This window comes from Scylla paramamosain, chromosome 38 (assembly GCF_035594125.1).
Source record: "Scylla paramamosain isolate STU-SP2022 chromosome 38, ASM3559412v1, whole genome shotgun sequence".
Classification (NCBI taxonomy): domain Eukaryota; kingdom Metazoa; phylum Arthropoda; class Malacostraca; order Decapoda; family Portunidae; genus Scylla; species Scylla paramamosain.
This window is the reverse complement of record NC_087188.1, coordinates 13,238,840-13,256,234: the sequence shown is the minus strand read 5'-3', so window position 1 is coordinate 13,256,234 and position 17,395 is coordinate 13,238,840. Positions and strand designations below refer to the sequence as shown.

Sequence of the window (17,395 nt, the reverse complement as noted above, 5' to 3'; positions counted from 1 at the left end):
ACAAGTCTACGTGGCCTTTATTATTATTATTATTATTCTTTTTTCATGTATTGCTGTTCTTTTTTTTTTCAAAGCATTTTTGGGGGGAACTCTATAATATGCAAGGATTTTTTTCTCGCTTTTTTTTTCTCTCTCTCTCATTCTTTATGTCCTTGGCCACTCTCCATAACACACACACACACACACACACATTCTCATCTTTCAAAAGTAATCCTTATCCTTTTTTTTTTTCTCTCTCTCTCTCTCTTTTCACTATCATATGTATTCGTATGCATGTACGTATATTTTGCAGGTCATACGTGGGTGTAAAATAAAACAGAAAACTGCACGAGTCTAAAAGAAAAATTAAAATTCCTGTCACCATCATAGTCACTGTCACAATCACCATCACACTCACCATCACTCGCACACAACTTTCAACACAGCACTGTTGTAAGCTATGCCTCACTTAAACATCTCAACAAAAAACACAGAAAAATAAAAAAATAAAATATCTAACGCAACACAGCAGTACCCAGGTCTGGACACAGCACAGTAAACAGCACCAGCACAGCACCTCACAGGGAAGACTCGAGTTTCCTAATCTAATGCACTAGTACATCCAGTTGGTGCGAGTCAGTAGGCAGAGTTTTTCTTCATTAACTCAGACAGATGGCGCTGTGACGACTCTGGGGGACGCGTGTGTGTGTGTTTCAGCTGGTGTCTTGTGTATACTCATTTATCTCTCCTCGCCAAATGTTGTTCAAGTTTTCTTTTTTCGTTTTCTTTCTTCTTCTCCATCTCTAGTTTACAGCAAGCCACGCTCCATTTTCCACCTCTCCTTCACTCTTACCGGCATCGACATTACGTGAAAAATTGATGTAACAAAAGGAAAAAATGTAAATTGTTTTCTGCAGTGAGTATTTTCTGCACCGTCTTATCCTGCCAGTCAGTCACCTTACCCCTTAATGCACCCAGGATTAGCCGTTCACCACACTGCAGGTTCACCTCCCATGAACTGTGCACTTTCAAGCAATCCCACGCTTATTTCTTTCATTCCAACCCTTCCTTCATCTCCAAACCTCTTTCTTTTGACTTGAGATTCCTTCCTTTTAATTCGAATCCCTTTGTCTTGACTACAATCTTCTTACTATTGACGCTAAGCAGTTTCCTCTTCCTCCTAACTTTACATTTTTTTTTTCTTGACTTTGAATTTCTTCCTCTTAACTCAACCGTCTTTTTTTCCTAACTCTAACCTCTCTTTTCATGCTAACCACTCGCCTCTTCCTCCTGATTCTTTCCTCTTAGCTCTAAAAATGTCTTTAACTTCATTTTTTTCTCTTCCTCCAAACCTCCCCCCTACTTCCTGTCTCCAAACCCCAAGCTTCTTCCTTCCTCTTAAGCTCTATTTTCCTTCCTCTTAACTCAGAAACTCTTCTTTCCTCTTAAACTCAATTTACTTTCCTCTTTACTTTATACTCCTTTCTTTCTCCTCACTCCAGGCCCTTTCTTGTCACCTCTGACGTTTGAATGAGAAGCGCGAACCGTACTTACGAAATTTTAGTATAGTCATAGCTTCATAGAATTGAGAGAAAACGAGTGCTAGAGGAAACGGAACTTATTGAGGCCTCACTATTACATATCTTCATATAGCTGTAAACTTTCAAATTAATCAGTAATACCATCATTAGTGTAGGGAAGAATTTATTAAGTGGTATAGAGGATACAGCAAGATTCTCAGGATCAGTAATCAGTATGGAACAAGCTTGAAAAAAAGTTGGATAAAAGAAAGAGGGAGGGATTGGTTATAAGATAGAGAGGTAGATTAATGGAATAGACTCATTAAATAGATTGTTAGTGCTATTAATCATTAGGGAGATTTAAAAGATTATACAATAGAAATCTGGTATAAGAGAGAGCACATCGTTCCAAATGATACACTCTGAATTCTATATTGTAAGTCATATCGTGTGTTGTTATTCTCCATAGTTTATTTTCGTTTATTGAATGATTTCTTTTTCCGAGTCCTGTATGACAAAGAACTGCAGTAAAAGTGGTTTATTTGAGTTTCCCCTAATTAACTCTAGTGGGACTCTTATAAAGGTAAATTTTAAGGACATTTGCTTCATATATGCTTCACTCGGAAATATTTATGTTTAGTGAACTATTTTGACGAGAAATTTCCGAACTGATGCATTCACTCCTACCAGTGTTTTGCATTTTCATAAGCCTTATATTCATTGATCCCCTGACAGTCTCCTCATAAAAAAAAAAATAAAAAAAAATTTACAAATAAATAAATAAAATAAATAAAAACGTGACAAGTGACAGATTCCCAGTAGAGGACTAGAGTGAAGGCAGACTCACACACATAGAGCGTGGCATTTTTCTCGACTTGTCATGGTTAAATTTGAAGCGCAATCCTGTCATGTATTGATTTAGTAAAGTTCTGCTCGAGTGGAAACACGCCAACATTAAGTATTTACAACTACGCAATCACCTTCACAAACCTCGCACTGGGTTCTCACAAATATGCACTGTTCTAGTTCTCTTAGTTCGCTCCATCAACAGGATTTGTGTTCATTATCTGGATCTATGAACACGGTGAGTCAGAACAGTACTACCTCAAGACCCCACCTATGCAGTCACTACATGCATTACTACTTTAGTTCACTAGGCTCGTAGCTCTAGCTTAAAGATACCGTGTCAGTTTGTATGGTATATGCTAGTTGCCTCATGAGTCTGCTCTTGGCATTTCTGTTCATATTTTAAAACATAGAGTTCAGTTAACATTCTAGCTATCCCTTATAGCAATGTCTTCTTTGTTCTGTTATGGTGACAGTTATTAAGCTCTGCAGAGAGACCATATTGATTAACTGTCTTATTCCTTGTTGTCTATCTGGCAGAATCTATTCATAGCATTTAACGTGTAGGAGGAGGTTGTGAAGTTCCCAGGACGTGAGATAAAGGGAGAGGGAAGGTCCTCGGATGGGTGGATGGGAGGAAGGGCGAGGAGAGTTGCCAGAGGTTGATGTTACGTAACCATCTTCGTCTTCCTTAAATGCGTCCCTTGACTCACCTACGCACTCCACCTGGAAGAGAAACTGCATAGTGGTTAAGAACACGTCCACCAGTTCAATAACACGTGTCTCCGCTCTATATTAACCTTCTATACATGCCTGGGAAATTATTACATAAGATCAATAAACTGCAGGCTCGTAATTCCCAGCTCCCTTGTAATCATGCGGCAAAGTTTAATAAGGAAAAAGAATCTAGCTAACCCCGTACATGCACTGAAGTTAGACAGTCCTCATTTACCGTAACAGAACGTTCAAAACAAAGCAAATATGAGTCACCGTGGAAGAAGGGAGGGGTGTTTTCACTGTGTTCAAGAATCGATATCATGAGTCCCTCTGTAAGGGAAAAAAATAACCCTGTCCTACCCCACCCGTGCTCGCTTTGGCGGTACAATGAGGCGCTGAATGGGGTGTGTGTGTGTGTGTGTGTGTGTGTGTGTGTGCCGAGATCTTTGTCCTCCCATCACTCCAGCACCACATCTTCCGTTGAGCCACTGCAATTCATTAACCCTCTGATTTGCAGGAAAATACATGCGGAATAAAGGGATACGTTAATGCAAAGAAGGTTGGCGGGTAAATATTAAGAATTAGCCTCATTGGAAACTTGCTCCGTGCCCTCCCTCTCCAGTTCTCTCAGATAATCCGCGAGTGGAAATTGCGTATTTTTTTCCACTTCCATCATTGGCGCTACGAAACGTCTCTATTTTAACAACAAACGAGAAACAGAAACACAGTCTGCGAAATTTAATGAAAGAACACATCATAAATCTTAATTACACCAATAATACGCCTGAAATACATATATAACCCGCTGACGTTATGTGGTAGAGGGAAAGGAACCCCGCGAGATGTGGCAACGCTGCTTCGTGCCCAGGAAAAGTGCCCTTGTGTTACCAGGAAGTGATGGGGCCCCTTCTCTCTCTCTCTCTCTCTCTCTCTCTCTCTGGTGGGATAGTAGAAGGGTCATGGGGTATTGGTAGGAGGGGTGCTATCTTAATCTGAGAGAGAAAGAGAGAGAGAGAGAGAGAGAGAGAGAGTGTGTGTGTGTGTGTGTGTGTGTGTGATGACATCAAAGAAAGAAATCGATGAACAAAATTACAAACTTCCCATAGACTATATTTGAATGTCATTTCTCAAAGTAGTATGATTTTAGAATAGTATTTGACAAAAAAAAAATAATGATGGTAACGTATATTGCACTGAAATACAAATAATCGCATCATACACGAAAACATAGAGATATTCATCAATAATTAAGAAGAACCTTTAATTAACGCTTCCATTATACATTCGTGCTATATCAACATTGTATTTCATCCTTCACATCAGCATGACATAAAGAAAACACGCACACTCACATAATTCACATTTACCAGTGTTAACTAATCACAGGAAACAGACAGCGCATAATATTGCCCCTGTCTCTCTGTCAGTGATGCTGTGGGTTGGCTGGCTCAGCTGATTGTCAAAACAATGCCCCTTCCATCCCCTCCTCACTCTTCCTTCCTTCCCACCCACCCTTCCCCGATGACAGAGGCATTTAAACAGTCCATAAAAGTCACCGGCAGCCTTACCCGTGCCCACACACCTATCATATTACACACACACACACACACTCATGTATGCAAGCAGGCACCACCAAGGTCGGACCGTATGAACCCGAAATGGTGAAATTAGGTGAAGGTTTTTAAAAGGAACACGAAGATCTAAACTTCTCACAGAGTTAGGTAATGCTGAAATATTAATTTATGGCAAGAGAAATACATGCATACACCACCAACATTATTAACAGACAAGAGTGAAATATAACAGTGGTGGGAATAATAAGTTGAATAATGATAATAACGATACTAGTAATGTATGAATGAAATCGACAACTTTAGAGAGAAATGTCGATGTGTATATATCTAACACATCTCTTTTGTTGATATCTCACGCCGCTGCCACTGCCAGCAAATGTAGGTTGTGAGAGGAGGGAGAGGGAACAAAATCCGGTTCCCAGTAGGAGAAAACAACTCATTTTATCGACCCTCTCTCCCCCTGCACCATAATATTGATCCAGGGCTCGGGAATCGATTTTGCATGAGCGAAAGGCGACATGGATTCAGACCCCCGTCCTCTTGACAGGCCTCAGGACGCCTCAAGATGGCCCCGTGGTATATGAGAGCAAGGTTATGGGCTCTACTGAGACGGTTAGGCTTTTAATATACGTTTTTACAATCATTGTGGTTAAAACGCCCGCCTGAGTTCGACCGTTACTACTACTTTTACTCACCTTCCCCCCCACCTACACCAGAATGGACTCGCCCACTCCATTCTCTACTACATAAGAACATATTTACCATCCCACGGGGTTATTTACGGGGAAATATTACCCTTATGCCAAGTATTCTATTTTAGCGGATATGCGGCGGCTGTTCAGCTCACGAAAATGAAAATCGCAGGGCAGCCTCTATATTGGAGGGAAATTATCCCAGGACACGATCGCCATATTTGAAAGGGCGCGAGCGGGAAGGGCCATCATTGGACGGCAAGGCTTCACTTACTCCACGTCTCCTCGCCTCCCACTCACTCAATTCCCCATCACTGCTACTCTCAGGCGTAGCTAAATGTTTGACGGACAGGCTGGGGTGTTCAAAATAGCTGCAGTCTAATTCATTACTAGGGAAATAAGGTCGAAATGAGATCGTTTTTTAGAGGAGGATAGAGGCCCGGCTGGCGCTAGTGGAAGGATAGACATTTAAACCTGCCTTCAATGTCACGTTTCCCAGCCAGCCAACCAGAGCCCGAGTTGAGTGCAGCGTTGCCAAGTGTGCACGTGGCGGCTCAGGGAGAACGTGCTATCAAAACATTGTCACATGGCACACTGGTGTGGCAGCAGCATGCTTCTCTATGTATTCCATGACCTCCTGTTTCCCACACCATGGCAGGAGGTGACCACGCTGCCCTCAACCACCTATTGTCGGCCTGAATGCTTTTAATGTTAATCTTTCTCTTTTTCCTCCTCCTTTCTTTGTACCAGTTATCGCTGCCACCCTCCTTCCCTTCCCTCGTCATTCCTCCTTCATGTTTCGCTTATATTACTACTCGTGGGTACGTTTTCCTGGTCTTGTTGGTGGTTTTTGTATGTATTCACGTCGCTGCCCTTGACCTGGGAACCTGCCCCTGATTTTTGTGTGTGGCCATTCTTGATTTCGCCCTGGTATCCTTACTCAACATTTTCAAGGTTATGCCGGAGAATATGTCTTCTTTATTTATAATTACTACTCTGAGCCATGATAATTATGTAATAACGGTATTATTTCCTTCTTTATGGCTGAATTTATTTAACATCATGGAAATTATCTTGGAAATTTATAACGTAATACTATGATTTCATATCTTTATGCTACTTTACTACAGCGGAACAAATGAAATAATAATAATATCCTTTTATTTTTATCTTATACGTTATTGACTTTCGTTTATTACAGGGAAGAAATTTGTGTTACGCGAACGTCACTTTCCTCCTCCATTATGGGCTATAAATAGAATGTTACGCCTTCTTACGACTCGTGCCAGCATCCCTCGATCACGTAGTCGTCACTCACACGATTAGATATCAAGCACATATCGCCCTGGTCTCCTGTGACAGCACAGGAAAATATTTATGGGGCCGTGAAACACAACCCGTGATGGAGTGCATGATATCGATTACTAATTTGTCCTATCTGGGTTAAAGCCACGTGTGGCCCTTACTAGAAACACCATAAAATCAATGATCATCCCTTTACACATCCGTCCGTTCATATAGAGACTGTTTAAAGCGAATATTCCATCATAAACCTGGAGCATCCTTATCAGAGGAGAGGCGTTGCCATGGAAACTGTACACAGAGGACATGTGGCAGCGCAGCACAGGGTCACGTGAGCTGTGGGGACCAATGGGGAACCAGGATTTCAAAATTGTGTCTGCCTTTGTCATAACGAACGACGAGGACCAATGTTTCGGCCAGCGCAGTGCCGTGGTCGTGTTTATTTTGCTAAATTAAGTGGCACATCCTCACCCCAACACGTGGAATCAATGAGGAAGACGTAGAGGTAAGTGGCGGGGATCTGCTGGGAGCGCCTTGGGGTGTTGCGGATGTGTACTTACCCAAGGGACACGAGAATAAGAATCTCCCACGTTTGTAGCGCCCGTGCCTCCCCAGTACCGGCGAGCTGTTGGGATTTAAATGTACGTGTGCAGGAGGAGGATTACCGCCCGCCCTCGTCCCCTGCGTGCGGCTCCTCACTCCAGGGGCGGCGTGTCAGGGGCGGGGCGTGACATCAGGGGGACGTGGGATCATGTTTTGCTTGGCCATTTAAACTCGTGGATGGCGGGGTTTTTCGCGCAGCCCGCTCACCTCATATTTTCCCCGATTCTCTTTCCTGTTATCTGAAGGTGCATTGCTCGCTCAGCCCCGCGTCAGTGCCCCCGTCAGGTTACCATCCCGGATTATCAGTGTACCGCTATTGTGTCGCTGTTTCTCGCCCCTCAACCAGTGCGAGGTTCTCCTGAAGGTGGTGGTCGTGCTGTGCCGCCTCCGTCAGTGTCTCGTCAGAATAAATAACAAGGGAACGGTATCGCTAAAGCCTGGACTGTTTGTGTTTTGCTGTTATATAACAAGCTAGTGTCATTTTTCGCCCCGTGCTATTCTCCTGAAGGTGCAGGCAATTGCTATGATAGTGACACCCTCCTTCAGCGCCTACACCAGGATGTCGCAGTAGGAAACAGGCTAATTCGTGGATTTTTCATTTTATAAAACCTATTGTTTCTCCTACTGGGGAGTATTCGCGTGCACTAACCCGAAGATGGTAGTGCAGTTTAACTTCCGTCAGCGCCTCCAGCAGGAAGTTTCAAGATTTACACTATTGGATGTTGACAGACAGTGCTGCTCGTGTTGTGTCAGAATTATCTTACTTCGCGCGCCAAGATAAGAGAGAACGTTTTCCATGTAAATTCTGTCAGTGAGTGAGGTTACTGTTCCCCTGTGCTGAAGGGCAGTGTCGCTGTTGTTATTCCCCTGGCGGTAAATTGAGTGGTTATTCAGTGTGTTGTGCGCTTGTGAATGGAAGGAAATATTTTATCATATTCCCGTAGCTAATTTCATTGTGTTCCCTTACTTACAGGAGGGACTAGTGGGGAATTTACATGAGGTCTTGTGTTGTGCTCCTATTTCCTTTGTTTTTGTTTTTATGTTGCTGTGGTGGTTAACTTTATTTTTCCCTCTGAAAGTTGTGAATATGAAAACTGGTATGGTGGATTTGACAGAGGTGTTTGAAATGCGTGGCTTTGTGTTAATATTATCTGTTCACAAGTAGTTGTATGGAAGGAGTTTTCAGAAAAGTAACCGTTGTCTTTGTTTTATCCCAATATCTCAGTTAATGATATGAATAAATCGTTATTTTCCTTTGTGCCTCAAGGGTTTCGTTATATTCGAGTTGTGTTGTGGAGAAGTGATGTGAATTCTTAATCCCTTCCATTGTCTTGACAGGTGTGGAAATTTCTTTGTTAGTTTGGGGGATACTGAAATAATCGTAATACAGAACCACATTTCTTCTTTATACTCAGTGAAATAAACAGGATTATTAAGGTTTATAGGGAATGAGGAATGATGAAGTGATTAATAAATTTGATGAGACACAGGAAAATGTTGGGATGTGAGGCTGTTGGCAATACTTTGTGGCAGGGAACAAACAGAGCCTCATACTGTGCTGTTCCTTCCTTCTGCAGCTCCAGGCTTATTATGTGCTGCTGTGCTCCTTGCTCGAGGTTGTGAGGCTTTGATTGCCACTGTAATGGTTGTGTCTGAATTGAGGAGATGGAATGAACACTTACTGGAGAACTGCATGAAATTAACCAAACTTCTGATGCACCTTAATGTAACTCAGAGAGAGAGAGAGAGAGAGAGAGAGAGAGAGAGAGAGAGAGAGAGAGAGAGAAATGGGGGGTGGGGGGTGGGGGGGTTCATAAGGGAGTTAAAGTTGAGAATTAAAAGTAAGCCTTTGGATTGAAATAGAAAAATTCATGCCTTTGGAGTAGAAAACTATAAGGAAGTCACCAGTTTTCACCTTTATTTGACCTGAAATATTAATGGTGCTCCTGTATATGTAATAGTTTAGCATTGCATTATTAATGAATCTTGGCATTGATGATGGTGTTGGAAATGTGAGTGATGTAGAATTCCTTCCCTTTCATCTTGGCTGAGTCTTAATATAGGTTTGACAAAAATTGTTTTGTAAATATTCCTTTCTTTCCATTTAGGGAAAATACCTATTTGTTGGGAAGGAAAGATATAAAGTGTTGTTCCTTCCAGTAAGATAGAAAGTTGCTTATTTTGAAAAGAAATTATGTATAATTGAATTTCTATGATATAAAGAGAAACATCTCCATTTCCTCTTTTCTTTCTCTCCCCAGATCAAGAGTCAATCTTCCTGTTCATCTCACATCACATCACAGTATATCACCATCCACCTCACCCCATCACTGCCACCTCCACCCCTCCACTCCCTCACACCTCGCCCCACCACCACCATGGATCTCTACCTGCCCAGCACGGAGCCAGGCCTCACCCTTCAGGAGATGATCGACTGCGACATCAAGTGTGGCGTGGAGTTCAGCGAAGGACTCGACACCATGATCACCTCTTCAGATCTCAACTCCCTCGACCTGTCCGGGATGTCCTCACTGGAGGCCGAGCTTGACCTGAAGTCCTTCGAGCCGCTGTTTGACCCGCTGGAGAAGCTGGAGGACATGGACGTGGCTGAGGATCACTCCGCTGAGGAGTTGAATGTAGTCAACTCCTGGATGAACATGTCCTCTATGAGCAACTATAGTTTAGACCTAGAGAATAGTGTAATGGTAAACCCCTCGGCCGTGCTGCCAACCACCCTCCCGTCAAGAAGTACAAGGCAGTCAGAGCCGCCAACCCCCATCAGTACATCTGTTTCAAGTACAAGCAACACAACCACTCTCTACATCAAGGCTGAACCCAAGGAGATCAATATTACAACCACTTCTGTCCAGGTCAGTCTTCCCTTTATGTTTGTGGATCTTGGTTGTAAATATAACCTGATATTTTTTTTACATTATCTGATTTATGTTCAAAAGGTGATTTTTAGTAAGGGTAAAAGAAGGAACTGCAATTAAATTATATATAGGTATTGTAGATATCATTTTTTCATCTATTTATTTTTGCATTTTTGTATATTTTTATCTGTTAGTCTGAAAATGTCAATAAGACTTTTCACATTAGTGTGTGTGTGTGTGTGTGTGTGTGTGTGTGTGTGTGTGTGTGTGTGTGTGTGTGTGTGTGTTTTACATTATATAACAGGTGCCCTTGAGGTGACTGGCTTCTGTTCATTGACTCATTGTCACATACCTGACTGCCTGCTTGGCGTTTCAAACAGGTTTTCTCTGGACTAGTACTGCTTTTTGTGTGTGTATATGTCTTTATTTAGTGCTCCTGTTCTTGTTATTCTCTGTGTAACTTTCATTCATTGCTAGGTATTGATTGGTTTAGAATGCATATTTATTCCTTGCTTGTTGTCGAAGGTGATTAGTAAGGACAAGGCCAGAAGACAGTTTCTCCTCTGTAAACTTTTACTTACACATAAGAGAGGGTCTTTATTTCTGTGATATTGTTTTAATTTATCTGCTATTTTCTTGTATACCACCTTATATTTGTAGAACAAGGCAAGTGTTATACAAGAGACATTATTTGTTTCATGTTCCATTTGGCAGATTCATCTCTCCCTGCCAGTTATTAGCTAATATTTGATGAAGTTTGGGATGACATGATTCAGAGAAAGAGAGCAAAAGAGGCAGACTCCATTATCTTTGTCTATAAAAAGTGGTAAGAGTATTTTCCCTAAAGCATATGGTTGATTGATGTTCCTTGCTGTTCAGACCTCCCAGTCCCAGGCTGCAAGTGGACCCGTCACCACTCAGGTCACTGTGGTGCGGCCCCAGACCACCTCCGGGCAGAGTACACGTCAGCAGAGTTCCTTGGTGTCTGTTCAGTCCAGCCAGACCCCCTCCCAGCCCTCCGTGGTGACCAGACCCACCCTGGCCACCTCTCAGATGGTAGTACAAACAACGCAGCGCACTCCTCAGCAGCTAACCCTTGCCTCCACCGCCACCACCACCACACCCACCACAACTCCCATCATCACTGCACGCACCACCACATCCCACAATATTTTAAGTAATAGGTAAGTTTGTGTTTGCTTTAATATTGTATTCTTATAACTTGCATGTGTGCATCAATGTAAATAGCTTGTAGATTTTGTTTTTCTAAAGATATAAGAGTAGAACTGATCAGTAAATCTATTTCCTAAAGATACAAGAGTAGAAGTTATCAGTGATTCCATTTTTCTAAAGATACAAGAGTACAGGAAAACCAAGGAAGGAAGTACAGCCAGAGGAGAGAATGTTCCCCAAGCCAGCATATTCCTACTCCTGCCTCATTGCTCTAGCACTGAAGAACAGCACTACCGGCAGCTTGCCCGTTTCAGAGATCTACAGCTTTATGTGGTGAGTGTCAGCAGATAATGGTCTTTATATTTTAAGTGGCTAAGTTACGTGTGTACCTGTTTTGTGGCGTATTGGATATAGTGTCCATTGTTGCTGCATGAAGGTGCAGTATTACTAAGAATTATAAAAGATGAGTGCTTATTTCTCTTTCAGTGAGCACTTCCCATACTTTCGGACTGCCCCCAACGGATGGAAGAATTCTGTCCGTCACAACTTGAGCTTAAACAAGTGCTTTGAAAAGATTGAAAAGCCAGTTGGTTAGTTTTCATTTTGCTTGAGTGTACTATTGCTTATGTCAGCCATTCTTGGAGCCCATCAGTTGATTTTGGTAGTTTAGTATAACGCTACATGAGGTTAAGGTATGGAGCAAATTCTAAGGTTCATCACTTTCTGAGCTAAACATTCACATTATTTGGAGGCATTACTGTTATACATTATTCAGAATGTTTCAGTTAATCACTATCCTAACCTCAATAAGCTCTATATTAACGAGTTTGTATAGCTCCACCAGATTTAACCCCTCTTAACCTGTCACTTTGGTTACAGTGGCTGGCAGCAACCAGCGTAAGGGGTGTTTGTGGGCACTGAACCCAGCCAAGGCTCACAAGATGGATGAAGAGGTGCAGAAATGGAGTAAAAAGGACCTGCAGGGAATTAAGGATGCCATGCAATATCCTGGTGGGTTGTAGTGTTGAAATGCTGTCAAAGAAGGATGCATGATCTCATGAGGAAAAGGGAATGGGGCTGAGAATTTTTTTGCAGCTTTATTATCATCAGTTTTGTTATGTATTTGTGGAAATGAGGAATAATTGTTCAGTGTATCATGAAGCATTTACTCCCCACAGAGGTGCTGGAAGCCTTAGAGCGGGGAGAAATGAAGTTTGAGTCCAATGGGTGTGTGTCATCATGTAGCGAGGATGAGGATGAAGACGAGGAGGTGGACCCTCTGAGCATTGACTCTCCAGTGACCCCCACAGTGGGCACTGTCAAGGTCATTACCACCACTTTTTATATCTTTAATATTTAGTAATTTAATCTTGATAGTGAAACAGACATAAAGCAGCTCAGATTGATAATGAAGACTATTGGGAATGTTTTACACCTGCTCACAAAGAACACCTTTCAGATCTTGAACCCTCTCACCTCGCCAACCATCGTGACCTCAAACCAGCGGGGGACCTCCACAGTGGTTAGCAGCCAGCAGCAACATATCAGACAAACTGTGCAGAATGGTCGCACCACTCTGGCCACCCACTCCACCACCTCCCAGTCCACCCCCACCCGCAACACAACCATAACCCACACCCTCAAGCGAAACTCCAACCCATCAGTTGATGAGCCAGAGTACATCCTCCCAGACATTCTTCCAGACTCCAGCATGACAGAGATCAGTTTGCAGGCAAGTCTCCTAGATACTGCTACCTTGATGAACACAAGTACATTCTTCCTGACCTACTCAAGCATGACAGAAATCAGTCTTAAGCTAAGCTCATTGCTCATTGGAGGCTGACCAGATGCTTTCTGCCATACTTCAATAGGAACCGTTCCATGAAAATTTAGTTACTGTTACCCCTTCCCACCACAGGCTCACCAGTCACAATGTCTGAATTAGCATTCATATAATTGTCCCCTAGTTAGTGAAACAGGCTCAAACTTTAGCAAGTTAGGCAAGTTTTTATTTGTGAATTACTACATTTGGCAAGCATAAAATGTATGTGAATATCACTTAAACCACAGTAACTTTGTATGTTAGTGATGCAGAGCAGCTGATGAGCGAGATCCTTTTCTTACAGTCGAATGGTGGTCTGGTTGACGACCTTGGCAATGAAATCAAGACAGAGGGGGAGGCCACCATCCAGGGCAGCCAGTCCCCCCGAGGCCTGGTGGTGCGCAAGCTGCCGGGTGTCACTCCTCTCAGGTCAGCCACAGTGCGTGCCAACTACATGTACACACCCACGATCTCATCCCCCCACCAGCAGCACACCCTCAACAGACTCGTTCTGACCAACGGTAAGCTGTCATAGTTAGGCTGCCGCCCTCCCCTCCTCTCCCTTGTGTGGAAAGCAGTCCGCGTGTGTCCGTGCAAGGAGCAAATGTGTACTCGGTGATCCTGTGCGTGAGGTGGCCGGGGCCTGAGTGAGTAGTGTGCATTGCTGTAGTGTGTGTTGCTGGTCACCAACGTTCAGGAAGTACAATACTTGTGGTGGAGATGAACGTGTCTGTCCTGACGGTAGGATTAGCCGGTGCTGAATGGTTGCTTCTCTGGCAATAGGATTGTCTGGAAGAGAAAAATGCCATTATGCATAAAATCTTCCAATTATGTTTTGTCATGCCTTAAGAAAGTGGTAATATTTGTTTTTAATGTATTTTAATGCACTTAAAATGTATTTAGACAGTGTTCTATTGACCTGAGTATTCAGATGTGGATTTAAATTTTTCTTGTTGGTTGAGATTCTCTCAAGGGTGGTGCTCCACTAGACAACTTTCTCTAGAATGTTTGAGTTTTACAGAAAGTATTAAAATACTCTACCTTAATTCATTTCTTCCTCATAGTGCAAATCCTGACTAGTATTCCAAAATATTTGTACCTTTATCTAATTAACTGTACATAAATTGTGATAACTAATAATCATAGGTTGTTAAGTAGAAGGTGTTTAATGTGCCCTTTAGTGAGGCATGTAAGAAGGTGCAAAACATTATGGCAAGCCTCAGCTGATGAATGTGGTGTTGTAACTCATGCAACTGAAACATTGTCTGAGTCCTGTGATAATCCTTTAACTGAGACCGGGGTAACTCATGTACCTGAGAGAGTGTAATAGTACGATAGCAGGAGCTCACGTTTTCTGATTATTTTCCGTTCATTACTTTCTTTTTCACACCGTATGGAATTATATATATTTTAGTACACATCCAGTGAGTCAAGCTTCATTACGCCGTGGTTGAATTTGATTAGCTTGTGTCACGCACGAATCTGTTTTTGTGTTAGTGTAGTTTTGTGATATTTATTTGGTCACTTCTTGTTTCTTCATTGGAGGTAGTAGGACAAACAAGGTCTGTATATGTGCAGCAAAGCCTCTTGTGTTTACTATTTATGGATCCAGAATTCTGTTTTGAGTTAGCAAGTGGTGAGGAGGTGTTACTCTTGTGCTATTACAATTCAAGATGTACAACTCACGTGTGTTGTGTGGGAATACAGTGCAGTCTGCAGTCTCTCTCTGATGTAAATGTCTTACGTATAATGTATATTTAGTGATGAGTGAATCATTGCATTAATCATATAATTCCAATACAAGATCAGAGATAAAACTAGAGCTGTTTGATGCTCCACAAGGCTCTGAACGTCTTATAATAGATCGATTGGAACTTATCATTGATGAGTTTGAGATAGTTTCTGTGGTTGAATTTCTTGTGTTGAGGTATCATAGCATGTAGTGAATGAGACGACACGCTGCGGCCAAACCTCTGTGTGGCCGCAGCGTGCAGAGGTGGCCTGGAGCAGGATGGTTGAGCTTTGTGTTCGTCTTACTACCAGGCAGTCTGTTCTTGCATAAAGGGTCACTAGTAATGCACCAACCAGTTTCCACAGTTACCCATTATTTTCAACCTCTTTATCTAGTCTTCTCACAGCCAAGGTGAAGGACAGGTGTTCAGGTGTCAGGTTTCCAGTTGTACACTTAACTTAAGAATTGTTTTGTAGCTTTGGCCATCCTTTATGATGAAAAGATTTGTCCCTGGAGATAGGGAAGACCAGACTTCACTACTGGTGTCAATAATCTATTTTGGCCTGGTCTTGTTGTTTGTTTTCTCATTCCGCTCAGGGGTAAATGATGTACCTTTGTTGTGGTGTGCAACTTTGTAAGCAAGGATCTTTTTTGTATCTGAGAATGTTTTTGTTGTAATTATTGGTAAATATTTTACATATTTCATGTAAAGAAGGATTGGATTTTAAATGTTATTTACAGTTGCAATGAAATTATCTTAAAAATATTTGATTAGGTCCAGTTCTTCAAATCAAACAACAAGAAAATTTCCCATAAGAATTTACTGTTCTGTATTTTTAATTAGGTTGTAAATTTTTGCTCTTTATTCATATATATATATATATATATATATATATATATATATATATATATATATATATATATATATATATATATATATATATATAAAATTCTTGTCATATTCTTGAAGGTAACTTTTTGTAATGCAAAAAGTTGCTGCTGTTTTTAGCAGTGTTGCTAAAAGTAGCAAAGGAAAACAGTTCAGGCCCAAACATTCCACAGTAGTATTGAGGGTCCCCTTGATGCACGGGCCGGCATGCTCCAAGCACCCCAGGGAAAGGTTTGCTTTACAGTGTGGTCCTGTGTAAGCTGCTGCCGCCACCACCAGTGTTGAAGCGCCTTGGCCACACAGACGTGTGCTCACCGTGTGAGTCAGGCTTAGTGCTCTCAGTGCTCTCTTGGAGTATTATTCGTATTGATGTGAATGGAAGACAGCTCTTTGGGGAGATGTCTTCCAGTTCTTAGGTAAAGTCTTTATGGGCATTGAATTATCTGGTCAGACCTCCTACCTCCAACCTCAAATTTGTATTAAGTACTCGGCATTGAGTTCTGGGTTGCTTCAAGCGTACCGGCCAAGGAGACTTGACTGCGCAATCCTCCATCATCCTCTGTCGAGAAAGCATGGAATTTCTCTTATATCTCTCCCACCAGGGACATATTTCAGCATGTCTCCCCATCCCATGTAATGGGAAATGGGGATATAATGGTAATGGCAAAAAAAAAAAAAAAAAATAATAGTATAAATAGATGTCACTCAATTGGTTGTCAGAATGTCTGGTTGAGTGAGTGTAGGTGACAAGGTGTGCGGGATGCAGGTGAGAGGCCTCTCAGTCACACACTGATGTGCTGTCAACACACCTGTCAGTGAGGGGATTCAGGATCCGTGGCGTTGTGGGGTTGAGTAGAGAATGCTGCCGTCCACAGATCCTGCTGCCTTTCATCCAGCCGCAGGCACTCTTGGGCTCTTCCCTCTACACCTGTGTGGGGAAAGACCTTCTCTGAGAATACAAAATGAGCAACTCATACAATGGCTGCTCGGGCACAGCAGTAGTTTGCACCACCTAACTCATGTGTCCTGAAGCAGGGAAGTCTCGGAGTAATTTCATCCTCCTTCGTGAGGACGGACAAAACCTTGAGTGCTCTTCAGGAAGGTATAAGTTATTTTGAGGTGAAATAATTTTATCGACGGCCGTGAGTCTTTCCTCTGGTCCTAACCCACAAATTGTTCCTTCATCCACTGACTGACCTGATACTTCATCATTTCCTCCCCATTAGGAGCTTACAGTGAGATCTGGTGCACGTGTCCACTCCAGCACCCAGACTCCTCTTCATAAACTGCTAGTCGTTCATTGTTTGACTAATTCTTGTATGTGCAACATGTAAATTATAAGAATTAGGAATCAGATCTCCATTAGATCATAAATGTTGAATAAAAAGTGTAATCTGAGTAGAAGTAATCATTATAGATGCTATTAACATGAAATCTTCCTAACTATAAGAAAAGCAAATTTAGCTTTTTTATACTTTTGTATGTTGCCTTTTGTACATAATATTTCCATTCTTTTAATTTCTGCTACAAGTGTGCTCCACCACCGCGAGCACGTGTGACCCAGCAGAAACACTGGCCCAGAATGATCTTGGCTGTAAATATTGTATTATTCATAGATTTTTGTATGAAATGTAATTAAAATAAAAAAAATTCCCAATGACATTTTTTATTAC

The 17,395-nt window shown here is 42.0% G+C and overlaps 1 protein-coding gene across 2 annotated transcripts; it reads left to right on the top strand.

Annotated features, from left to right (window-relative positions):
- The first annotated feature begins 6,976 nt into the window (after nucleotides 1-6,976).
- LOC135091826 (forkhead box protein J3-like) lies at nucleotides 6,977-17,379 on the top strand. 2 transcript variants are annotated; one of them, XM_063989827.1, is made up of 9 exons: nucleotides 6,977-7,135; nucleotides 9,495-10,103; nucleotides 10,986-11,290; nucleotides 11,460-11,612; nucleotides 11,766-11,869; nucleotides 12,159-12,290; nucleotides 12,458-12,603; nucleotides 12,739-13,011; nucleotides 13,406-17,379. In XM_063989827.1, exons 2-9 carry the CDS (start codon nucleotides 9,612-9,614, stop codon nucleotides 13,634-13,636), a joined length of 1,836 nt encoding a protein of 611 aa, XP_063845897.1. In that variant the 5' UTR covers nucleotides 6,977-7,135; nucleotides 9,495-9,611; the 3' UTR covers nucleotides 13,637-17,379. The 2 variants fall into 2 exon arrangements, with proteins under 2 accessions (XP_063845897.1, XP_063845896.1); XM_063989826.1 differs by lacking the exon at nucleotides 6,977-7,135 and adding an exon at nucleotides 7,152-7,271.
- Nucleotides 17,380-17,395: the final 16 nt, after the last annotated feature.